Source organism: Camellia sinensis, chromosome 11, assembly GCF_055761805.1.
Source record: "Camellia sinensis isolate YWXY chromosome 11, ASM5576180v1, whole genome shotgun sequence".
In the NCBI taxonomy this organism is placed as follows: domain Eukaryota; kingdom Viridiplantae; phylum Streptophyta; class Magnoliopsida; order Ericales; family Theaceae; genus Camellia; species Camellia sinensis.
Genome location: NC_138971.1, coordinates 157,379,994 through 157,406,175, shown reverse-complemented (window position 1 = coordinate 157,406,175; position 26,182 = coordinate 157,379,994). Strand labels below are relative to the sequence as shown.

The window sequence follows — 26,182 nt, the reverse complement described above, 5'->3', positions numbered from 1 at the left end:
TTGCATGCACAGGCTCGGCGCATCATACTAACTGCATTGTATTTCAGTCCCTTTTCTGTGACACTTCTGAAAACTGTGCCAACTTCTGTGACTCACTTTGCAAACCCTAACCTTACTCCCTCACTCTTCTCTCTAACCCTTTTCTGAGAGACCACTGTCATTGCTCAACAAATTGATGAATCTTTAATTCAAATCGACAAACATCAAGATCTCTACGAATTCAACAACTCCTGCAATTCTACGACCCTGAATTTAGTCGATTTTGTGTGTTATATGTGTGTTCTCATTGATGGTTACCATGAGAGCTGACAAGAAATGGCTCTTCGCTAAATTTTCCGCCATATTCGTCTTTCTCATGCTATTTCTCTCCTTGATCTCTGGCTTCAGTGCCTCATTCTACACCTATAGCTTCCATCACCACTTTGCTTCTACCATTCACTGCAGCTCCGGTTACCCTCTGGTGTTCGCTTACTACATCTCCAGTGGCGACGGAGACATAATATTTTGGTTGTTACTGCCGGTGAAAGAGAGGAAGATGAAGGTTACTACGTTTCAGAAATAAAGAGAGGAGAGAGAGAGAGAGAGAGAGAGAGAGAGAGAGATGAGCGTTTGAGCGAGTGGAGAGGGTTTTTTAAAAAGGGTTGAGAGACTTAAAAGTTATGTTCTAATAGTACATGTGTTTTTGCTTTGTTTTTTTGTATGACATTCTCAATACATTAATACTAGCCTATCACCCGTGCTATACACGGGATAATTATAAATATTTATATTTGTTTTAAATTTTTTTTAATATATAAATTATGTTTTTAAAGATTTTTTATAAAAATAATTTAACAATCTTATCACTAACCATGGTGTATATGAGAAATTAAAAAGGCTACCACAGTAACTATGCACGGATTGTATCTATAATTATTTATATGAGAAGATTTTAAATACTGATTAGGGATTTTGACCAAATCAATAAATGCAGGTATGTGGAAAGACATGTGGATTGAAAAAAAGTTAATAAATGTTGATCAGGAGATTTTGACCAAATCAATAAATGCTGAGTTTTTTTTAAATAAAAAATTTAGAAAATTAAGGTTGGGAGATTGGAGCTCTATGTGAATTGTAATTTTTAAATGTTTTTTTTTAAATGTCTTCTTTTTTTCCTTTTTTATATTATATTAAAGTTTAATATTTTGATAATAATCATATGTGTTGGACTTTTCAATGAATTAAATGTCTTTTTTTATTATATTATATTAAAATTTAATATTTTGATAATAATCATGCGTGTTGGACTTTTCAATAATTTTTTTTATACTTGTTCTTAATACATTAAATTGTTATTATGAGAGATAATAATCATATGTGTTTAGACTTTTCAAAGAATTCATATGTGTTGGATTTCAAAAAAAAAAAAATTTATACTTGTTCTTAATGCATTAAAGTTTTATTATGAGGGTAAGACTTGGGAGTTGGAAGAAGTTAATAAAAGCTAAGATTTTTATTTTTTTTAAATCAAAAAATCAAGAAATTTAGATTGGGGGATTGGAGCTCCCACAAGACTTGGGGTTAAAAACTCCATTTTGCTTAATATATAGTACTAGCGTATCACTCGTGCTATGCACGGGATAATTATAGATATTTATATATTTTTTAATTTTTTTTAATATATAAATTATGTTTTTTAAGATTTTTTATAAAAATAATTTAACAATCTTATCACTAATCATAGTATACATGAGAAATTAAAAAGGCTACTGCAGTAACTATGCACGGGTTGTATCTATAATTATTTGTATGAGGGGTTTTTAAATGTTAATCAAGGATTTTGACCAAATCAATAAATGCAGGCATGTGAATTGGAAAAAATTAATAAATGCTGATCAGGGAATTTTGACCAAATCAATAAATGCTGAAGTTTTTTTTTTTTTAAATAAAAAATTTAGAAAATTAAGATTGAGAGATTGGAACTCCCACAAGACTTGGGGTTAAGAAACCCATTTTCCTTAATATATTTGCAATTTTTAAATGTATATATATATTTTAAATGTCTTCTTTTTTTTATATTATATTATATTAAAGTTTAATATTTTGATAATAATCATATGTGTTGGACTTTTCAAGAAATTAAATGTTTTCTTTTTTTATTATATTATATTAAAGTTTAATATTTTGATAATAATCATATGTGTTGGACTTTTCAAGAAATTTTTTTTATACTTGTTCTTAATACATTAAAGTGTTATTATGAGGGATAATAATCATATGTGTTGGGACTTTTTAAGAAATTTATATGTGTTGGATATTAAAGATTTTTTTTATACTTGTTCTTAATGTATTAAAGTGTTATTATGAGGGTAAGACTTAGGGGTTGAGAGAAGTTAACAAATGCTAAGGTTGTTTTTTTTTTAAATCAAAAAATCAAAAAATTTAGATTAAGAGATTGAAACTCTCACAAGCCTTGGGTTAAAAATTCTATTTTACTTAGGCTTCGTTTGGGAAGCCATGGTTTGGGCTTTTTTGACTATTTTAGCCATAAAAAACAAAATAGGCTATTTTAGTCATAACAAACAAAACATCACATCTAACCCATAATCATTACATTCTTCTCTCACAAAAAAACTCAAAAAAGCCAAAAAGCCAAAAAGCTCTTCCCAAACCAAGCTTTTAAGCCCAGGCTAAAATAGCCAAAAAAGTCAAAAAGCCAAAAGCCAATCCACTTCCCAAACGGAGGCTTAATATATAGTATAGATAGATAGATTATTAGTGATTTTTTTTATTGGTATGAACATTGTTGGGTTTTTTTTAGATGGAACGTTGCCACCTCACACGGGCTAATTGGGGCACCAGATTTTGTGTACGTAAAATATTATTCTAATGTAAATCCCACCATGTGTCTCATGTATGCGGAGTGATGCAAATAGTGATATATGCGGAGTGATGCAAATAGTGATAAATCATCAATGACAAGTTGGGCTAATTGAAATTCTCTGCAATAAGAATATTTTATTTAGGACAAAATCAAATAATAAAAAAGTAAGCCTCCGTTTGGGAAGTGGGTTGGCTTTTTAAATTTTGACTTTTTGGCTATTTTAGCCTAAGCTATTTTAGCCTAGTTTGGGAAGAGTTTTTTGACTTTTTGACTTTTTTGACTTTTTTTGTGAGAGAGGATTGTAATGATTATGGGTTGGATTTGATGTTTTGTTTTTTGTGGCTAAAATAGCCTATTTTGTTTTTTGTGGCTATTTTAGCCAAAAAAGCCTGGCTTTTTTCTTCCCAAACGGAGCCTAAGAAAAGTTAGTGAAGAGAGAAAAGACAAGTGTAAGGGGTGACTTTTTTACTAAGTTGGTAAAAAGTTGGTTTTTGACTTTTTATTAAGTTTTTTGACTTTTTTAATAGTGATTTGGAAAGTTGGTAAAAAGTTGACTTTTTTACTTTTTGATTTAATATTTTTTAAAAGTGTCACATCACTACAAAATCACCAAAGAAATTTACCTAAGCTGAGGCTAGTTTTGTAATTAGCCAAGCTGCGTTTTGGGAAGTTGCCAAATGGCGTTTTCAGCTTTTTGCACACTGCTGCATTTTGTTTCCGGATAAAAAAACGCAGCGTTTTTTAAGAGTTTCCAAAACAGCACTAAATAGAGGAAAACGCTACTATACATATCTCTTAAAAGTTATGTCATTTTCTTATTTATGACTTATATAATTTTTAGTTATGACTCATGTGGTATTTAGTTATGATTTTTTATTTTTATTTTCAGTCATGCTACGTAGCTTGAAAGCTACGTAACTCTAATCCCCCTAATCGAAAATGTTGTCGTTTTTCTATTTTTTTTTTTTTCAGAAGCAGAAATCAGGAGGAAGAAGGAGAGGAGAGGAGAGGAGGAGGAGGAAGGAGGAGGAGGAGGAGGCGGGGCCGGAGGCGGAGACGGCGGCCGGAGCTGGAGCTGGAGCTGCTGTTGCGACGAGCTGGCGGCGAGGCGATGACGACGGGCCGGAGCTGTGACGACGGCGGAGAGCTGCGACGACCACCAGCTGCTCCTCTTCCCCTTTTCTTCTCTCTCTCTCTCTCTCCCTCTCCCTCTTCCCCTCTTCTTCTCAGATCAGTTTCAGATCGAAAATGGAAGAAAAAAAAGAAAAAAAGAAAAAAGAAAACCTAATGCCCAAAACGACGTCGTTTTGGGCATTAGGGGGATTCGAGGGGCAAAATCCTCGAGCTACCAAACATTATTCTTTTATTTTTATAGTTATAACACAAAAGGTATATTATGTTATTTTCTTCTTTAATTATAAAGTACATATGGCATATAACTCTCAAAGGGTGTGTACCATAATCTTTCCAGTAAATATAATCATTTGGACAAATTTTAAAAAGCAATTAGAATTAATTGCATCAAGACTATATAACTATTAACGAATATTAATTTACTTTCCTTATATACGAATTTAGGCACTTTAACTATTTTAATTAGAAATGTATCATTTTGATCCCCTTTAGATCACATTCAAACGGGAAGCATTTGCGTAGTTTTTATAATTGAGGAACTAATATACACAAATTCATAAATAAGGGTCTACCATGATATTTTAATAGTTAGGACATTGTTATATAAATTTAAAAATTAAATTAAAATTTTAATTCAATAATATAATAATTAATTAAAATATTTAAGGTAATACACTTTTTCATATTTTTCAATTATCAATCAATTATATCACTTGCACATCATTAAATTTAAAAAATAGACTTGTATATCATTTAATAGCTCTTCATATAATTAATCAATACAAAAATGCTAGCGGCTCCAAAAATTATACAAAAAGTTTTATCAAATATCTCTCATGGGTCTATGGGAGACATTTGGTAAAATTTTTGATAGAATATTTAGGATCTCTAGTATTACTCTAATAAAAAATACTACTAACAAAGTTGACCATTCTTATACACGTGGCATGTAACTACTTCCATTTCACACACTTTCATAACCGCGGTGTCACTCAATCCCTCCTCCGATTCCGAAAGACGCTACACTGGTGCCACGTGCCATGACTTCTTTTGTAACTGACACCTATCTCCGTTTCGAGAGAGAGAGAGAGAGAGAAGAGTGCATTCTAGGGCTTTGATATTCGGATTCTAGGGTTTGTTTTCCAACCAGAGCCAGACCTGATTCTATTCCTATTCTTCCCCCAATCGGTGGTCACGATTCGATGCTCATCGTCCCCCCCACGTTCCAACCGTTCGATCGATTCATTTCTCGCTGAATTTGATCGCAATTCGCAATTCCCACATTTCGCGATTCTATTGTCTCTTGATCTTCCTAAATTCTATTTGTTAGGGCTTCTCACTCGACGTCTCGGCCATGTTCTACCTGTTCGATCGATTCATTTCTTGCTAAATATGGTTGCAATTCGCAATACCAACCTTTTGCGATTCGATTGTCTTCTGATCTTCCTAAAATTCGATTTGTTAGGGCTTCTCACTTGATCACGAGTCGATGCTCATCGTCTCCGTTACGTTCTAACCGTTCGATTGATGCATTTCTGTCTGGAATATGGTAGCAATTCGCAATCCCTACATTTCTCGATTTGATTGTCTTCTGATCTTTCGAAATTCGATTTGTTAGTGCTTCTCACGCTATGGTATAACCAAAAGTGGTGGAATTTGAAGGGATGTGAAAATCTGGTATTTGTTCGATTGTTGTGAATATAGAGTGAGTTGATTTGGGGGTTTGTGAAGAGTTGGGTTTGTTCTGACTGTGAATTTGTGATTGTTTGGATTGAAATTTGAGGTATTATGTATATAGAGGAATTGAAGGGGAGAGAGGAGTTGGAAAGTGATGAAGAGGAGATAGGATATGGTAATGAGGTGGTGAGAGGCAGCACTGTGGTGTTGGATGTGAAGAAGGTTTTGGTTGGAGCAGGGGCTCGTGCACTGTTTTACCCTACGCTTCTGTACAATGTTGTGCGAAATAAGGTTCAGGTTGAGTTTCGGTGGTGGGACTGGATTGATGAGGTATAATTGTATTTGCAAATCGTTGGCTTTAACTTGTGTTATTCTTTATTGCTTGTGTTTCATTTTGTTCATGTAATGTTTGGCATGTTCTTGCTGTTAATGATCTACCTTTGTGCAATTGGTTTGTTTTTCCTTGGATTTTGTTTTAGAATAATTCTATAGATAGTAACACTCTTACTAAAAATCTTATTAAAAATACAAAAGGCCAAATATGATTGTTTGTCAAAAAAGTAATAATATTTGGACATATAATGATGTTTGGACACATAGTTTAGTATGATTTTTAGTAAAAATTTTAGTACATGTAGCATTGCTCTTTTTTGTAGGGTTGCTCTTCCAAAAGGAAAAATTATAATTGTCTGGTGATTATAAGGAGATGTGCACTTTATGGGCTCTTTGAACTTTAATATTTGTACATTTTAAATTTATTTTACTTATATCCAAATTATGTGCCCATTTTCAGTTTGTACTATTAGGTGCTGTCCCATTTCCATCTGATGTTGAACGGCTGAAGGAGCGTGGTGTTTGTGGAGTGATCACCTTAAATGAGCCCTATGAGACTTTGGTTCCAACATCTTTATATCTAGTGAGTTGTTTTAATTTTCATATGCATTTGTTTTTGCTGCTTGGCATAGTTTGTTCTCTATAAAGCATGTGTTCCAAAAAAATTATTTATATGTGGGCTTAATGGTTACTTATTTTTCTTCAATTTTTTCTTCTCTTTTTTTTCCTTTTTTTTTTTTTGTTTTGGGATGTGTTATCCGTGGGCTATTAGAGAATTGACAAATGTAACCGTGTGGATTATTGTAAAGGCGTGCAATAATAACCAATGCTAATTTAGTGTCACCTTTTTGGAGGAGTGATAACCAAATGTTTGATACTTCTAATAAGTTACCTTGTTACGTTTCATTTTCATTATTAAGATAGAAAGTTGCTCTTGTTCTACTGTGATATCATAATGCATCCTGGTTCTGATATTGTTATGTATCCCAATTGCCTCTCTTCTATAAATGTGTTCCTCTTTATTTATTTATTTATTTATTATTGGCTGCGTGCTGCCTCATGCATCCATGTGTAAAGATAGTTGTAAGAATAATCATGTTTTGGTGGATGACGTCTTATGTAAGACCAGTCATTTATTATACTTGCTACCTCTATTTTTAAAAAAATAAAAATTGCTACCACTCACTTAACATTTGTGCAGATTTTGTGGAATTGACAAATTGTATAGTTAGGCCAATTGTTTTGTTGGACAAATTAAAATTAATGCTTGTGCTTTTGATGTGAATCGTTTTACTGGAGTTGTAGTTACCCTTTTTTTTTTTAATCTATTTTTCTTTTAAAATAGTCCTGACTCAAAGCTAGAACCAATTCTTTAGTGCATAGTGCACTTTGTCAACAGATTATGTTATCGCTCATATGATATCTATTTAAAAATTAAGGATAAACTACCAATATGTTCTAATAGTTGGACTTAATTCCCATCAAGTCCTATTGAAAATAAGTTCTAGTAAAATCGTCGCTAAAAATAATTTTTTGTAACGATTTTTTGCGTATATCGCTAAAAATTGACAACTAGTGATTTTTTTTTTTTTTTTTTGGTCACAGTTTTTATAAATTATCGCTAAAACTTACAATTAGTGATGTTTTTCTGTGACGAATTTTTCAAAAAGTAGTTGAAAATTAAAAATTAGTGACGCTTTTTTAATGTCTCTAAAACTTATAATTAGTGACATTTTTTGTGATAATTTTCAAATTGTCACTGAAAATTAACAATTAGTAATGTTTTTTAATAGTGTTTGATGAAAAACGTCATTAATTATCATAAGACCTATTAGACAATAAGTCCATCTATTAGGACCTATATGTAAGTTCCCCTTTAATTAATTACTACTTGACCAAATATTTGGACAACCAAGGTCATGTACAAATTGGTCCAGAAAAATTTCTGTCCCTGGCTTTAGCAGGTGAGTTATTTCTTTCATGTACGACTTTCATTTTGTATTCTTTTAGTTGCCAGTTCTTGTTAAATGTTTCTTCAAAATAAAAGCTATATTTTCTACTGTTTGGAGTTGATTATTCATCTAAAAATCATATCTGGTATTTGGCTTGCGTATTCAGTTTGGTTAAGCTTACAATGACGTGAATACAAAGTAATTAGAATATAATTGAAACTTGTATGTTGGATCCTTGAATATTCCTGATCTGTTTGGATGGGATTATGGGAGCTTTACTAGATCAGTCTAAATGTTTAAGCACAAGAGAGAAATTATATAGAGATTTGTGTGCTATTGTTCTGTATGTTGTTATAACTTCATGATTATTAACATCCTTCAGCAATTTTTGAGTATTATGTAAATTTTTTACTATGTTCTTCCATTTGTTTATAGTTGTTAATTTGTGGCAGGCTCATGGCATTGATCATTTGGTGCTCCCGACAAGAGACTACCTCTTTGCTCCATCACTGAGTGATATATGTCAAGCTGTAGACTTCATTCATGGTAAGTATTGTTCACTGGTGCTAATGTAAACCAAAACCAAACCAAACCAAGCCTTCAGTCCCATCAAATGGGGTCGACTACATGAATCCTTCTTCTCCGTGCGGCCCTATCAAAGGCCATTTCATTAGTCAAATGGCCATTTCACTGGTGCTAATGTATCAGACAAAAAATATGTGGTCCCCTAAAAATACTATTCATCTCAAGCAAACCTTAAACTTCCTTATTTTAATATTCAAACAGCAACTTTGGTACTGTGAAGCAACTTGGTATCACCAGTTATGCAATGCCTGAGTCACTAAAATATATTAGTTTTCTAGAAGGGAAATTTTTTATATCCTAGTGCTTGGTCCTTTATCTGCTTTCTCTTCTGTGTAAGGAAATAGGGTGGTCAATGAAGCCTAAGGCATATATGTCCCCTAGAAATGCAGTTTGTTAAGATTTTTGCTCTGTCTGTGTTGATTCTAAGTTTCTAACAATGTTTTGTATGCATTGACTTTAACAATGGACACCTGATAAAATAAAACAGAACAGTAGACACCTGATTTATATGCAATGTTGGTAAACTTTCATTGGGAATAGAGGATGAGAATCTGAAAATAATTTGAGCAATATAATCTGTTTGTTCAATAAACTGATTGAGAATGTTTTGCAATTTAGGGGAAGTTATCAGTTCTGATGACAAAATAAATTGATCGTGTTCTGTAATTGCATTGATTACATGTCAAGTGGAATTGTTCTGGGGTTGGATAGATTCATAATAAGATGGTTCAGTCACATGTGGCATTTTTGGTACAGATTCAAGTTCTGTTCAAAGTATTCAATTATTATTTGAACTGAGAAATCCTAATTTTCTAGCATTTTGCTATTAAATTTCAGCATATGAGCAACACTTTCTGTTTTCCTAAATAATCCTTCTTATGTCCTGAAGAAAATGCATCATGCGGGCGATCTACGTATGTGCATTGTAAAGCTGGTCGGGGACGCAGCACAACCATTGTTATATGTTATCTGGTGAGTGCCAATTCAAGAAATGCTTGAAATCAACGAAGATGGAAGGTATTTCTCCTTTCTAAAGCTTTCTTTGTGTTGTTTAGGTGCAACACAAGCAGATGATGCCTGAGGCTGCATACAGTTATGTGAAATCAATTCGGCCCAGAGTACTCTTAGCCCCTTCCCAGTGGCAGGTATGTTGGGTTAACCTGGCTAGGGTTTGCATCCTTTGTTTGGATACAATTTTTTAAAGTGCATGAAATGGAGCAGTTCCTTAATGCATTGTTGTACTTGGTGAACTGTTGTACTGACGATATCAAATTGAACCATTTCTTCAGAGAGGTAAAACCGCTGTAGAACCATAGATTAGTTGTGATAGCTAGAGCCATGTATTGAGTGGCTTCTGGATTTTTGCTATGGCACATAACATTTTGGTAGATTTGGTTACTCAAAAAATTTATGGTTAACTTTTTTACCATACTATGAGCTATTGTGTTGGTCACTGATTGCAGGCTGTTCTGGATTACTACCATCTCAAGGTGAATCCGGCCTGTAAACCAAGCCACATGATTACCAGTCTAATACTGAAAAGTCCAAAATTCTTCGCTGCACGAGATCTCGTGGCATTTGATGATGGCTCTGTGGTCATGGTAACAGAAGAGGATTTGGATGGCTACGATCCAAGCCATGATTCTTGTGCTATAAGAAGCAAGATTTGGACAGATTTAAATGTAGTCTGCAGGATTCGAGTTGCTGGTCAGTCGGCTTTGGCAAGACTATCTTGTATGTGGCTTCGCTGCCAAACCCAGCAGAAGATTTCAAGCGAGAACATGCATTTGCAGAGCAGCTGCCCAATTAGGTCTAATCAATTGGGAGTTCTTAGTGTAGACATTCATGTCTACTGAGAAGATTTGCTTCTGATTTCCTTCTGTAATGTTTGTCCTTTAATTCCAATTTCGTATGTGTAAAGGTGAATAGCTCTTTATTTTCATTTGTTTTGTCTGTTGACTTTCCGGTGTATATATTGTGGACGAGAAAATAAGGTTCTATTTAGTTGTATTCTCAAAATACAATTTCACTATATCATTCGCGCTTCACGTTTATTTAGGAGTTTCAAATCATAATTCCACTCACTTTTGCAAACTCGGTTGAAGGCGGGAAAATATGGATTAACCGGTCATCCAGCCGGTTGATCGGAACAGTGTAAATATATATATATATATATATATATGTATTTTTTTTTGTAATTGACATGTGTTAATTTTTATATATTTGAAAAAAATATTTTTCAAATTTTTAAAAAAAAATTATGTGTTTTAATAGAATTTTGAGTTGTATATTTGGTTATGGGTTGTAAGTTTTTGTATCAAATATTATGTCACATCAAAAAATTCACTCAATTAAAAAATCTTCAAAATTCTTTTTAAAACTCTTTTACTAAACAAATTTTTCATACTCAAATCATAATTTTAAAACTCACGTACTCAATAAAATTTTTACTCTCAAATCACATTTAAAAAGTTCTACTAAACACACATGCTACTTGGTTTTTCTATGTTTATTTGTCCATGCAATTTATTTGGTACAAATTTTCATTAAAATGGAAACAACTAATGTTTTACTTCTTCTCATCTTGTGATGAGTGCATTGGGAGATTTGAAAAGATTTAAAAAAGAAAAGGAAAAGATTCATATTTTACTTAGTTTAATACACTCTTTTTCTTTTTTATTTCTAAATTCCTTCTTAAATCTCCACATTTTAATCATTCTTTGCAACACATTCATATACAATCATTTCAAGTTTATTTTACAAATGTGTCCTTCGGGCATTCATTGACAAAATACATACAACACCTAGAATATATTTGTCCTCACAAATGCAGCTTATTTTACAAGTGTCCTTCGGGCATTCATTGACTAAATACATTCAACACCAAGAATGTATTGTCCTCACAAATGCAGACCAAGTGCTGAGATATTGCAGGACCAAACATGAACATACAAATACTGCACAATTCAATATGCTTAGTGGTTCCAAATTAAATAATTAAATTGATTTTTAGCCGAAGCTTAATCAACGGTGTAGATGACTGTCATCTGCAAACCCAATTAGTTCTCCAATGAGGCTCATGATTGATACTGGCCAAGTATAAGGATATCATTCTTGAACTATCATTTCGGCAGACGATTCATCACTTTTCTGATGAATAACTTGCATTTCCTTGCGAGACTGCCTTTTAATGCTGTACTTTTCTGATGATTCATCCTCCAAGTAAGGAACAACATATTTTTTTGTATCATCATTTGAGATTCCAAGGTGCCTTCCATGCACACTGATATACTTGACCCTCCCAGCATCTTCCAAGGTTTTCAAACCGATCCAATCCTCTATATGAAGTGTAGTCTGCACGGACCAAAAATAGTGAAAATAAAGGGAAAAAAAAGAATATTTGCAAAGCTGAGAATTGTGGACCTTTTATTTTTCCATCTATAGAAACCCAAAACGCAAAATGTTTTTAACATGTCGTGATAGGTTTTACTAGCACAGGTTAATTCCTAAACTAGTCCAGAGTCACAGAGAATCCAAATCCCAAGGGGAGTCCCTCATGGATTCATTCAATCATCCATAAACATTAAACATACGATCAAACTCAAGATTTTTGGTTCCCAAGCCACAGCCTCAACCAACACATCAGCTCCTGTGATTGTCATATTTACATGGAGTTTAAACAATCCCAAGGAGACGATTAAGAAAAAAGGTGCAAGATGAGTATAATTATAAACTTCACAAGACTCTGTCTCAGTTGCTTGGGATTGGCTACATTGATTTATTTCCTCCAATTATTCTATATGCAATCATATCCGTAGTTAAATTTAAGATAATCATGTCCTTCCTCATCACCTCAACCCTAGCCCACAATTAAGTAACAATGCTTTGAACCATTTAGCATCTGATTTGAACAATTTCTACTGGTGCCTTTTGGCAACCTTGATGCCAATGCCTAGCAAGAACTGAAATAAACTAAAAGTTCAAACTTTTTTAGTTCATAGAGTAACAAGGAAACATGCAGTATCAAACCATATATGCTTGACGGTAATCTATGGTCTGGCAGTGTCCAACAGTTGTTCATTTATTCACAAGCTTTCTTTTTCCAAAGTGCATAACAGAGATGACTAAAATGTGAATCGTGTGCTGTTATTCAGGATGATGACAATGTACCCATGAAAGCAAGAGACATAATATAAAGAATGGATCATTAGCTAAATGTATGAACCTGAAGGAGTTAACAAATGATGGCTGATGAGATATCACTAGTGTGTAGAACATTGGATATTAGGCATTTGCATAGTTTCCCTTGCTGTCTAAACTTTTTGGTCATTTACAAGAAATCCGATATTTCATAGCTTTGGGAAATAACTAAAAAATTAATGGGGGATTTGGTCAAAATCCCTTCATAATAAAATTTTAATGCATTAAGGACAAATACAAATTTTTTCCTTGAAAAGTCCAACAAATATCACTATTATCAAAATATTAAACTTTAAAATAATATAACTTTTGATCTAGATGTTGGTTTTTAATAAAATTAATATTTTTAGAATTTTCTCATCAAGATCTATCAAATAAATAAGATTCATGTTGACTATGAAATTCTTTAAAAAAAAAAAATTATTACCCTTGAAATTAATGTAAACAGTAACATGTTACTCTATTTGACAATTATATGTTACTCTGTCTCACAGTAACATGTTACTCTATTTGACATTAATATATTACTCTGATTCATAGTTACATGTTATTTTGGCAATCCAAGGGGGAAAAAAAAAATTTGTCCTTACTCAATTATGTATTCTTTTCTTAAGGGGTTTATGAAGAAAAATAAATTGGGCTGTCATTTTCACCAAATAAAGGTCTAATAGAGGAGTTTTGACTAAATTTCCCAAAATTTTAATCACCTGTTGGACCAGTACACATGCAAGCACTATTTATGACAAGCACATAACTATTTTTTCCTCAGAAGTAGAGATAATACCTGATGTGGAGGCAAAACCGGTTTAAAGGCCCCATCTGGATAATATCCAAACCAGGCGGTTTCTTTTGGTATCAAAACAGTGTCATGTTGAAACTGTTGATATGCAGAGAAAGGATGGAGAACTAATAAGAGCATTCTTCAACAGACAAAACATGCAAATTGCACAAAAAAACGAAAAAAGAGAAAGGGATATAAACTATGCCACCTCACCATGATAAGCACCAGGTTCTGTAAACTACTGAACCGTTTCTTGTAAGTGGCATTTCTCTCTTCAGGGATTTCATTGTTCAGCTTTGGCAGAAATCTACATTTCTCTAAATATGCAGGAATATTCTGGAAAATAGAATTTGATTCAGACCTCAAGCAATTAAAAGTGAAGAGAAAGTACTTTGACAAAATGAATATATTAAAATTGTGTTTCCCACCTACAAGACTGAAAATGTAACACCGAGGGAGAACTTCAATCTAAATTTTAGTTATACATGGTTGGATACCACCACCACAAATGACAATGACAGATAAATTTTGTTTATACCCAAAACAGTGTAGAAGGAGGAGCTATTGAATTCTACTTGGTTATATGATTTTGAGACTTCCTAAAACATGACGTCATTTGATATAACAGTTCTTTTAAGCCATCCCAGGTACACTACAGGGTAACCCAGGCACCAATTGATTAAAACATCAAAATAACAAACAACATGATATAAATTCTTGAACGGTGATCTTGTTCTATAACAAAATTTGTTAAAAATTTGGTTTTTATGTTTAGTCTTGCAATGAACAAACTACAAAGTACTGTCTGGAATGGTCTAGATTGATAATGTATAACTTTATGCGTGTCCAAAATGAAAATAAGGAATAACGAGTGGTATATGAACTAAAGGACCAGATGGATGATTGCAAAATTATTAATAGTTTCAAAAGTCAAAGAGTGAAGTGGGGTCAATATAATAATAGAATATCAAGCATATGGGATTGAACAATAGACAATGGGGTTACTATAATATTATAGACAGAAATTGATGATAAAAGATGGAAACGATCATTCAAAAACATAAAAAATCATGCAATGAGAATCTGGAAAATGCATTGATATTTTATTCAAAACAAACCTACCAAACTATCTTAGATGGACTTGGGTATGTATCTAGAGGTTGGAACCCATCAAACCTCATATTTAAGAATACATGTACTTGGCAAAAAATGGTCATATTTTTATATTTTTAATCTATTATGTGAAATAAAATGATGTCATATGTAACATACAGTGTCAAAAAGACATTTTATTCATTTTACAGTAATATATACATATAATGATAGTGTTAAATACAAATATATAAATGTCCAATGAAAAGTATCGGACACATATCTTACCCCTTTATCCAAATGTCGGGTGTCCGACAAGAGTATTTGGTTTATTTTAAAGTGTCCATGTAACTTAGTTAGTGGGCCTTCCAACCACCATCTCTAAACATACACATAACATCTGTAGATAGAGAATAAAGATTACTCACATTTGGTAGTTTAAGGTAACCACTAGGGGCCAAGTGAGCCTGCCATCCACAAATTAAAATCCAGCGCACTAAGTCTCATTAGAGAACATAATAAGATTTAAAATTGACAAGAAGTGAAGAGAAGCATACAACCAATCTTCTCTTCAGAAGTTCACATGTAAGAAAGTTTTCCAACACTAGTAAAGTTGTATAACTGAATCAAGTTCGAGAGATGTATACTTGGATATAGTCACTGTAGACCTCTGATTTCATTAGGCTGTTTGCCAAAATGCAAAAAAGGCCAGACTGCAAAAGCAAAAAATTAGGTTTCAAATAAAAAAATATTACAATGTTATAACGTTTATTTGAATCCAAACCGATGACAGGCTTATTTATTTGATTTTGAGTTATAGAACTCTAGGATTTAGTTACACTCTTCCGCCAAAGAGATTTAAAGTTCCCATGAGATGTGCTGTCTGCCCCAAAAGTTTGAATTGAAATTTAAAAGAGAATAATAAGACACTCACCCTTAGAACTATTTCTTTTTATATAGATAAATAAACTTCAAATGGTGCCATACCCTCTTCATATCCTGTTCTTTCTCAGCAAAATTGGGATAATCATAATATGCCATCCCCTACTTGGACTAGAATCCATCAAGTTACAGATAAATCTCTAACTTATTACTCCCTTCCTACATTGCCCTATAACCTCTCCACACTTCATATCTGAAGGAATTTTAAATATTGTTGAGTTTGATGCAATAATAACAAAGAGATTATAACCGCACTTACACCACAAAGAGGAACAGAAGCAGTACCAGCATGAGGTCCTCCTAATGAGATAAAATTTTTTACCTGTTCCATAAAAGGGAGAAAATTGTCATTGTCAAAGACTCGGGGGTTCAGGAAAGAAAGATGTATTAAACTACATTACAAAACAAATGTGCCATTGCACTGACCATTTGACTCCTTATGTCATTAGAGATAGTTTAAAACCACAATTAGAAGGGAAAATGTGACCCTAGAAAGCAACCAGTAAATGTCAAATGTGCTTATTTGCTAGAGCCAGATGTTAAAATCTTACTGGAGATGGGGAAAAAGAAAAAGAAGAAACTATGCAACAATAGTAGAGCAACTGACTGTTGAAACTTGAGAATTCCAGCAAGACAATAAGATGAAGCTGCTTGCCCTCTCCTTCACCATACTTGCAGCCTAAGTCAATGGCTTGTGAAAAGGTCAGATGCAGAACTAAGGTGCTTCTAGTTTTCATTGGATTCAATGGATGCATGTCTTCCAATTGAGGAAGTTTAACTGCAGCTAAGTTGAAATTAAGTGAAGAAGAGATTTGATGAGACAATTGAGTGGAAGGATGAGATTAAAGAGGAAAACAACGGGAGGAAATTGCAAATTCACGTGAACCTCTCGTATTTTCCATCTTCCTTACAATAGACATCCCTCTCCTCCAAGATCTAACACCTCTTGTGCCGACTCACTGCTTGAACTCCTCCTTGAAACACTTATTCAGTGTTCGTTCACTAATGAACTTTACCAGTTGACATATCACATTAGCCAAACAAAAATATGCCTTTAAATTATATATGTGCATGTTGTCAGCATTTGATTTTTTTTTTTTTCTTTTTCTTGGGGAACAAATATTCCTATGTTACCTAAAATGTGGATCGTTCCGGTACATGGAACGGGGCACGCCATATGCTCTAAAATGTGATACGATAGGAGTAGGCTTATATATATTACACTTAAGAATCTAAGGTACTTCTAGAGTAATTTTCTTTTAACTATTAGGTATCAATTTATTTATTTATTTTCATGTAGCAAATCATTTCTATGAAAATTATGACCCATTGTTGATTTTTTTCTCTGGTCAAAACTTAACTCACCTTAGATTTTAGTTCATATACTTGTTTTTTTCCCTCTCCTAAGGTAACATTTAAAAAAATATATTGGAAAAAAACTTTTGGTATCGTTTCGGATCACTAAATTTACCGTTTTGGAAGAAAGTGTACAATGTTTCGGAACGTGATACATAAATTGCTAAGGTATCAGTGTTTTCTGGTAACATAGAAATTTTCACTCAATGATAGATGTTGTCTGTGCATGTTGTCACCTACCCATATCATTACACCAACCCTTGACACGGCACAAAATTAGGCCTATTGTGAATAGATGCGACAAAGTTTGCCTCCATTGTTCAGTTTGGCCAACTTTTTACAGATTTTAACGAGATGCTGCCCTTGAAATAGGATAGATGAAGAAGGGAAAGACAACAAGATCGGGCAATCAACATCAAGAAGAGCTTCTATGTAAATTAATAAATCTATTTAGTTGAAGAACATGTCCAATCTAAGTAACCAGCCAACTATCATAAAGAACTTGATCTCATTCGTAATGCCACTTGAACCACAGCTCATGTAAAATAGCTAAATGCGTGTATGTACATAACAAATAAAACAGTATTTTCCAATCAAATGACAATTCATATAATGACAAACTCAAAATTCATTGTGGAGAGAAACCAATAAAATAGCAAAATTCTTATTAAGCCGGTTCTTACAGGGGGTGCTCCATCACAAAACTCTACTACACCTCGACCTATTAGGTTACCCTGTCAACCAAAGAAAACAATTTAGAACGTTAGCACCACTGAAGTTGCCAGAGCATCAGCATTTAGATGAATATTGAAAATGATTAATTCATTATAATAAGCATAAAAAAAAATTAAAACAGAAAATTGAGAAAAACAGATTATATGAACAATTGTTTTAGCCGGACAAGATCTGAGAATAATTAGTTTTCCTTAAGAACCAAAGTTTAAAATGGAATTAGTTAAAAGTCACGAGAACTATGCATTTATGTGAGAAGAAACCCTCCCATCCCAATAATATTATTCACCCTTAACCAGCTCTATCTCAAGAATTCACTGTGAATACTGTTTAGTGTTGTATAATTGCATTTACCAAATTTAAGAGGTGAAGTTAGGAACAGAAAACAGATATTGGTTATGCTATAATGTATTTTGAAGCATTTTCACGTTGTGGTGCAGTAAATGCATATGGATAGCAACATCTTGAGGGCCCTCAAATATTTTGATTAAAAAAAATAAAATCACCAAGTTAATCAGTGGCTTCAAGAAAATTACAAAACAGTAGGAAAAAAAAAAACCTTGCCGACAAGTGTTTGAACTTACCAACTACACGTTATACTACATTTAAACATTTTTATCAGTTTCTTTTATTGAAATTTAATTGTGTGATCATCATGAATTGTTTGTCCTCGTAGACTTAAAAGTACATAATTGGGTTAAGGATAAGGAATATTAGGAAATAAAGGTTTTGAAATCCTAAACAGAGAATTTTGGCATTTTTCTATTAACTGACCAGGCTAATGTATCTTCTATTAACAATAATACACACCAAGATAATTATCCCTCGAGCACTGGAAACCATATGGAAAACTCTTCAAAAAGCAAAAGAAGGTAGAAAATCATAGACATAAAGGAGATGGACTATTTGAGCTGGTGATAATTCCATACCTGAAAAATACATGGAATTACCTCTCTGAACCTTGTATTGAGCCACATAATAGCACAGTAACGTCATTTAAAAGAGTTAAACTTTGCCAAATGCTTGTTTAATTATTTTAACCCACTAAACTAAATAGTGATATAGCCTTGACAGTTTCTGGATATAATTATCCATCATGTTAGAGGTTGATCAATGCCACCTTCTCCTATCCTTTAATCATTTTATCTTCATTTCTATTGATATCAAAATTGCAATTTTCCTCTAGTACAGTATATGCAGCCACTAAAGACATTCTCCTGACTAGTAAAGAAAAACATTTATAAATGCATGTAGCAATACAAATGCACTGCAAAAAATAGAAAATATCCAATCCTCATTGATCACCTGGGAGAGACCAACTATGTTGAAACCCTTGCTGAGTTCTTTCATTTTCTTCACCTGTCGATTTGATTATGAAGTAGTCACTAGGCAAAATCAAACTTAGAAAACAAAACAATGGAACCACCGAAGGTGGCCATGGAGATACACCACCTTGTCACAAACTTCTTCAGCCTGTAAATATTAAGCACAGTACAAATTAAAACTTGACTACAAATAACAACACTTCTAGATGACGAGCCAAATAACATTATTATGCTAGGTCCTACCTGTTCCTGTAGGGGCATAAACCAAGAATCCCATGAGCCGTCTCCAATTTCTCTACAGCAGGGGAAGAAGCGAACAGACATCAGTATTTCAGCAAACTATAATGGGTCACATATACATATAAATCACAGTTCAGCTTGACTATGAGTTGTTTCCCTATTATTCACATCAGTAGACATAAACTTCCAAAGCATACAGCACAGGAATCAAAAACAAAGCCAGAAACCAATCCATAACCCCCAGTTATGTTACTTACCAATGGCAAAATTCAAAACTAACCTATAAAAGAAATAAGGTGAATTTCTGAATCTCTTAATACTTCAGTTGCTGAAATTATAATGGCCTTCCTTTCCAAACTGGAAATCATTAATATGGCTTAGCTTGTAAAGTGGGTTCTCCATCCTAATATAAATCAGATTCAATTGACTAGAGTCATGTTCCATTCTGTTTCCTATTAAATGTTCTTAAGATCATAAAATATCATTGATCTACAATTAATTGTTTTAAGAACTTTTATGGTATATCTTTCTTTTTAAACCACAATGAATCTGATGGGGAATGACAAGGCATACAGACAATATGATTGCAATCGGTTTAGATAACTTGACACAAGATCAATATGCAATCACAAGAAGAATTATATACAGGGAGACATAAAACAAGAAGTCATCTGAAACTACAAAATCATACATGCAGTATCCTTCAGATTTTGACCACTTGCTCAGTTGCTCAGTGAACCGTTTAACTCCTCGGTTGGAGCATTGATCTCCTATTCCTGCCATAACAAGTATACTTCAAAAGCAATGAAATTAAAGGAAATAAATATACTTCTTTTACCTAAAAGAGTAAAAAAATAAAAATAAAAAAGAGAAGAAAAAATACCAAAGCCTGTAAAAAAAATCTGCAATCCCAAAAGCCCAAAAAGATATCACTAAAATCCAGAAAAATCCAAGTATAACAATCATATATCTAATATCTTTACAAGCCATTAGAATATATTAAAATTTGAGTGACTAAAGAGACATGGAACACATTAGTCTTGCCCAAAAAATTTGCATAAGAATGAGGCTCCAGCCCTCCTCCTGCGATGCATTTCTCTCAAAACAATGCAGGAAGCATGTAGTGAGGTCTAAAATCATAGGAAAAAAAGAAGAAATTGGAAAAAAAATGTAACTAAAAAAAATTCTGCACTATAATGTATTTTCTTGCAGGAAAATTCTGCATAAGAATGAGACTGCTATCCTGCGTCGTGAGGCCTTCTACTATGATCTCAGTTTCACTGCAAGGTCAATCAAGTCTAAATTCTCTCTGTGCACTAGTTGCTATGAGTTCCTTAAACCAATGACACAACAACAAATTTTTTTTTTGGTTGACAATATCAGCTCCTCAATTGAGCTGCCTACCACTACCTAATCTTTTTGTAAGCAGGAGGACTGAGTATGACCTCTTTATTAGCTCCTCAATTCATGCTTTGATGTTGTAATTCTCACATACTTCACATAACTGATCCACTACTACGTAAACAATCAATTACGAAAAATTTAAATCACTAATTTAAATGTTAAGCCTGCTATCTAATTTTCACAAGTAGAATTCGAAACCTCTTAATTATTGTCATACAAAGGCTCAAACCTATTGTTCATATATATATATATATATATATATATTCCTCCATAATTGAATATCACGTTGAATACATACTATAATTGAGAGAATTCATTACTAACTGGTATCTAATTTACACAAGTCAAATTCAAAACCTCTTCATTGTTGTCAATACCAGGACTCAAACTTATTGTGTACCTATATATATATAGCATATACTACCACGATAACTGGATTGAACGATAACATTGAATACATACATGAAATCGATGAACTACTAGATACAAAAAAATGGAGAGAATTCATTACTAATAAACCACAAGCTTAAATTAGAACATCGATTGCTTAAGATAGACGCATCAGCTCATCAATAGATCAATCGAAGTACATAACAACACAATCCAAATGAAAAATTACATTTATGCATAAGCAAACACACACACACACACACACTTGTGTATAGATTACCGTGTAGAACGATGAAGGGAAGGGAGGAGGAGATTGAGACGAGAGTGAAGGCGATGGCGATTATGATGACTGGTGATGATGAGCGAAGAGCCATGAATGTTCCAGAAAATTAGGGCTTTGGAGTCGTGAAAATAATAGGATCTCTCTCTCTCTCTCACTCTCTCTGTATCTGTCTCTCCAGGAAGAGGACGCACTGGGTGGGTCGGATGAGCTACTGCATTTTTTTTTTTTTTTTTGAAGTCCTCTCTCTGAGTTTGGTAGGTTGTTAAAAACGTCCAAAAGCAGATAGGGGTGAAATCGGGCCCAGATCCTCCGGAGTCGAGGCCTGAGATGGTGTTATAGTAGGAATAAGGATCCCTACCTTGCACTTCCCCTTGCATTTTCTACTGTACGGTTGTTATAGTAGGAATAAGGATCCCTACCTTGCATTTCCCCTGGCATTTTCTACTGTACGGTTATTGGATTTTTTTTGGGGCTAATTTTAATAATCTAAATCATTTATATTTTAAGATTTGTTAAGTATATCATACTTATAAAAAATTAAATTGATCGGATATCAGAAAGCATATGTTCAAAAAACTCGAACTAAAAACTATTTTTTAAAAAAAATTAATAAACAATTTTCCGAACACATATTTTCTGATATCCGATCAACTTAATTTTTTACAAGTATGATATACTGAATAAATCTTAAAATATAAATGATTTGAATTATTAAAATTGGACCTAAAAGTGAGCTCAATAATCGTGTAAGTAGGAAATATAATGAGGGGATCTTGATTCGTTATAGTAAGTGTCTCAAAAGTAAAAATTTGAATTCATATTTTTAATATTAGACACAATTTACTTCAATTTAAAAAGTTTATAATCAGCTTAATAAAATGTTTGCCTTACTAATTGTATGTATTATGGCTCAGCTGGAAAAGAATGAAACCTTTCCAAATTGAAACCCGCGTTAAGGCTAGGGGTGCAACTTGGACAAGTTCAACGCGAGTAACTTGAATCTAGTTTAAATTTTTTTAAGACTTGGACAACATATTTTTAAATTCGATATGAGCTTAGGTAAAGACGTCAAATAATCCGAACAACTCAAAACCCGAATTATACATATATAGATATATAAAAATATTAAATATACATATAAATTATTAGCCATTACATGATATTAAAATAATTTAGATTATTAAATCATATTGAATATATATTATATATACAAATAACATAAAATCTTTTTTTTTTTATTTTCACTTATAAATTGTAAAGATTACTATAGTCACATTTTTCTTATATTATATAAATTATTTATTTTGATGGTATTAATAATTTTCTATAAATAAAAAAATGTAAATAGAGTTAAATTTTAATAATTTCATAATGCAGCTGCAAAAGAAAGAAGAAGAAGAAGAAGAAGAAAAAAAAAATTGAAATTCATGTATAATTTGGGTAAATTCAAACAATTCGGATTTAACTCGGACCAGACTTGAATAGATAATTTCAAATTACAATTCAGACTTGAGCGAGCCCTAAACAAATCCCAGCACAACTTGTACTGGTCTTAAACAACCCCTAACTCACTCAAACCCGCCCAAGTGCACCGCTGCTTAAGGCTTTATCAAGTTACTACGACCGCTTGAGTTAGTTTGGTAGGTTGTTGGTTGCTTATTCTTCTAAGTTTGGGTTTTGTGATAGCCAATGAGAACTGGACATTTATATCGGTAAGGGTGTGTTTGAGTGAAGGGATAAAAGGGGAGATTATTGTGCGGATTATAATTTGGGAGAAACATTCAATTTGACGTTTGTTTTTTTTTTAGTCCGCCGGATATGGAGTCCGGCCAGACTCTTTATACCCTATATGGGAGACTATTGTATCTTAGGGGGGGTGAGACAATTTTCGGGAGGCTATTCAATGTTAGAATTAGGTGATGAAATAACTATTTTGACCCTCTACTATTTAATTATGTATTATATTTAGTAAAATTTAATAAAATTTAAATTTCTCAATTTAAAAATAAAATGATTTTATTTAACTTTTTATTGATATTTTATTTATTTAATTTTTTAAAATAATTTTTTACAGATATTTTATTCATGTTTTATTTTAAAATTTTGTTTATAATTTATTTAATTTCATTATTTAAATTTTAATAGATGTTTTATTTTATTATTATTTTTTTTAAAAATAAATTTATTTAAAATTTTAATTAAAAATAACACATATTTTTATTGATATTTTATTTATTTTATTTTTAAAAAATAAATTTATTTAATTATGTAAAAAATAAAATAAAATAAAATTTTATTTAATCTAATTAAAAATAATTAAAATATTAAAGATATGTTTAATATTGTTATTACTTAGTGGGTGTTTGGAAAGTGAGTTTTTTTGTAGTTTTTTTAGATGTAGAATATTATTAGAAATTTTTTTTTTTGTATTTAGAAAGATAGTTTGGTTTATTTGTGGTTGGATTGGATGTGATATTTGTGAGAGAAAAAGTGAAATGATTATGGGGTTTGATGTGATATTTTGTTTGGATTTGTTTTTTTGTTTTTTTTGTTTTGTTTTGTAACCAATTTGTTTTTTAGTGAAAAAAAACAAAAAACAAAAAAAATCAAAAAACCATGTTCCCAAACAGCGCCTTAGTAAACAATTGAAAAATGATAAAATAGTCGAGTAATGCTAGAGACCCCAAATATTCTATCAAAAGTTTTACCAAATGTCTCACATGGGTGTAGGACCCACACAATGTGGGTCCCATGTGGGTCCCACACCCATGTGAGACATTTGGTAAAATATTTGGTAGAATTTTTGGGGTCTCTAGCATTTTTGAAAATAGTCTTTTGTTCATTTATCCTATTTAGTCCATCCAACCAAAAATTAAATTCACTAAAAATAGTTTTTTACAGACATATAATTTCATGAAAAAACGAATACGGAATACACATCCAATCCAATCAAATAGTCTGTAAAATTCACAATCTCAAAATTTAAATCCGATGAATTATAATGTCCCCTTATCCAATTTGTCTGATCAAACACAGCCTAATTGTTTTTAATCCTCGGCGTCACCTGCATCAAGTGTTATTCCACGCCATTCAGCGCAAGGCCAACGCGTAAGACTGTTTGTTTGGATTATGCATTTTGGCAGGCATTTAGCATAGAAAAATTAAAAATATATATATTTATATTTATATTTATATTTATCTTTTTATTTTTATTTTTTTTAAAAAATAGCGTAAATGTCTTTTTTGGGAGAATATCAAAACAAAAAAAAATAATGAGTATAAAAAAATAATTATAAATTCATAAAAATACAACATTTATTTATACAAATTTAACGTACACTTCACTTGTATTTTTATGAATTTGATGATATTTTTCTATTTTTTGCTTTTTAAAATTTTTATTTATTTTTTACACTATCTTTCTCTTAGATTTGAAAAAAAAATGAGTAAAATTTATAAATTTGATATAATTATATTGAACTCTATTAAGATTTTAATTCCCATAATATTTAACTTATTTTTTATTAATAATTCTGTAAAAAAAATTAAAAATTGTATTTTGAAAATGTTGCTAAAAAATAATTTTAAAAACTTGGGTTTGATAAATAACTTTTATTTCATGGGTTGATTGGTCTATATATGAATGACCAAGTTTAGATAATCGTTGCAACTAATTACATAAACTTTTTATTTATGATTGATTGATTAATTTTAGGGGAATCGTTGGTTTGGACGGAGAGCTAAGTACTCAATAGGAAACATATGATAAAATTTTTTATATACTTCATACAAAAATCAAAAAAATTGAGAAATGTACAAAATTTAAATTTCTAATGCCACTACTATTTTTATTTGAAACGCAACCCAAACTTGCCCATGTTTGATTGGAAGGATTAGAGAATGGGATTGAGATTATTAATTCGCGGGTCCAATTATTCTATGTTTGTTTTGACATTTTGTTTTAGGATTATTAATCCAATGGATAATTAATCTAACAAATTTATAGGATTATTAGTAATGGGGTAGGGGTGAGATTGTGAATACCACACTAATTTGATTGGATTATTAATACCTCACTATTAGTCTTGTGGAATCAAACATGGCCTAAAGGTGCAGAGCTCAAGGTCTACTTCTAACTAGATGAGAGGGTAATTTATATGAAAATTGGGCCGAGCTAGGTAAATGGGCTGTTATGGGCTGCAGTACGAAGGGCCGAGTAGAATGGCCGTATAAGTTACTCCGGTCTTGTGGATGTTTTGGAGTTAGTCCGGTCCGAAAGAAGATTGAAGTTACTGGCCTAGAGATGCTTTGGAGTTAGACCGGTCCTAGAGTTGAACCGGTCTTGACATGTTAGTTCGGTCTAACTATACCATGAGTTGTACATGAGAAGCCAAGTTAAGAATAGTATAGGGAAGAGCCGAATTGAGGATAGTTCGGCCAATTCTGCGGCTAAGCAGAGTCGTGTTTACTTTGGTCGTGTGGTAGTTCGGCCATGGTAAAACCAACTCACTTGGTTTAAGCAGTGAGGGGGGTGTTGAGAGATGAGCATTATCCTTCAGGAGTATGAATCCTAGAAGGACTCTGCATGGAGAAATAAGAGTCCTACCTGGATTGTGCCATTCGAAATCTATAAAAGCTCACAAACATCACCTTTGGAGAAGTAACACACAACTTTACTTTCTGAATACTCAGAGTTTTGTCTATTTGTCAAGCTTACTGACTTAGGCATCGGAGAGGTTTCCGGCACACACCCGCCGGCTAGCTCACGTTTGTGTTTTCAGATGATAAAGCGACGACTTACGAAGGAGAGTGAACTTGGTTATACGAGAAGGTTTATTTCTTTCCCGTACACTAGATACATATAGCCTATCACCATTTTATAGAACTACACCA

The 26,182-nt window shown here is 32.5% G+C and overlaps 2 protein-coding genes across 2 annotated transcripts; one reads left to right on the top strand and one right to left on the bottom strand.

The window, feature by feature from the left end:
- The first annotated feature begins 4,976 nt into the window (after nt 1–4,976).
- LOC114283814 (phosphatidylglycerophosphate phosphatase PTPMT1) lies at nt 4,977–10,581 on the top strand. Its single transcript, XM_028226682.2, has 6 exons — nt 4,977–6,004; nt 6,468–6,590; nt 8,412–8,505; nt 9,434–9,516; nt 9,600–9,689; nt 10,008–10,581. The coding sequence occupies exons 1-6, from the start codon at nt 5,786–5,788 to the stop codon at nt 10,398–10,400; spliced, it is 1,002 nt and encodes a 333-aa protein (XP_028082483.2). The 5' UTR covers nt 4,977–5,785; the 3' UTR covers nt 10,401–10,581.
- A 670-nt stretch (nt 10,582–11,251) lies between these two features.
- Nucleotides 11,252–21,743, bottom strand: LOC114283815 (uncharacterized). The gene is made up of 12 exons (XM_028226684.2): nt 21,287–21,743; nt 19,904–19,988; nt 19,216–19,267; nt 19,100–19,120; nt 18,953–19,006; nt 17,599–17,649; nt 15,819–15,881; nt 15,265–15,330; nt 15,046–15,084; nt 13,739–13,861; nt 13,529–13,621; nt 11,252–11,898 (listed from the first exon to the last, which is right to left on the bottom strand). The coding sequence occupies exons 1-12, from the start codon at nt 21,378–21,380 to the stop codon at nt 11,653–11,655; spliced, it is 987 nt and encodes a 328-aa protein (XP_028082485.1). The 5' UTR covers nt 21,381–21,743; the 3' UTR covers nt 11,252–11,652.
- Nucleotides 21,744–26,182: the final 4,439 nt, after the last annotated feature.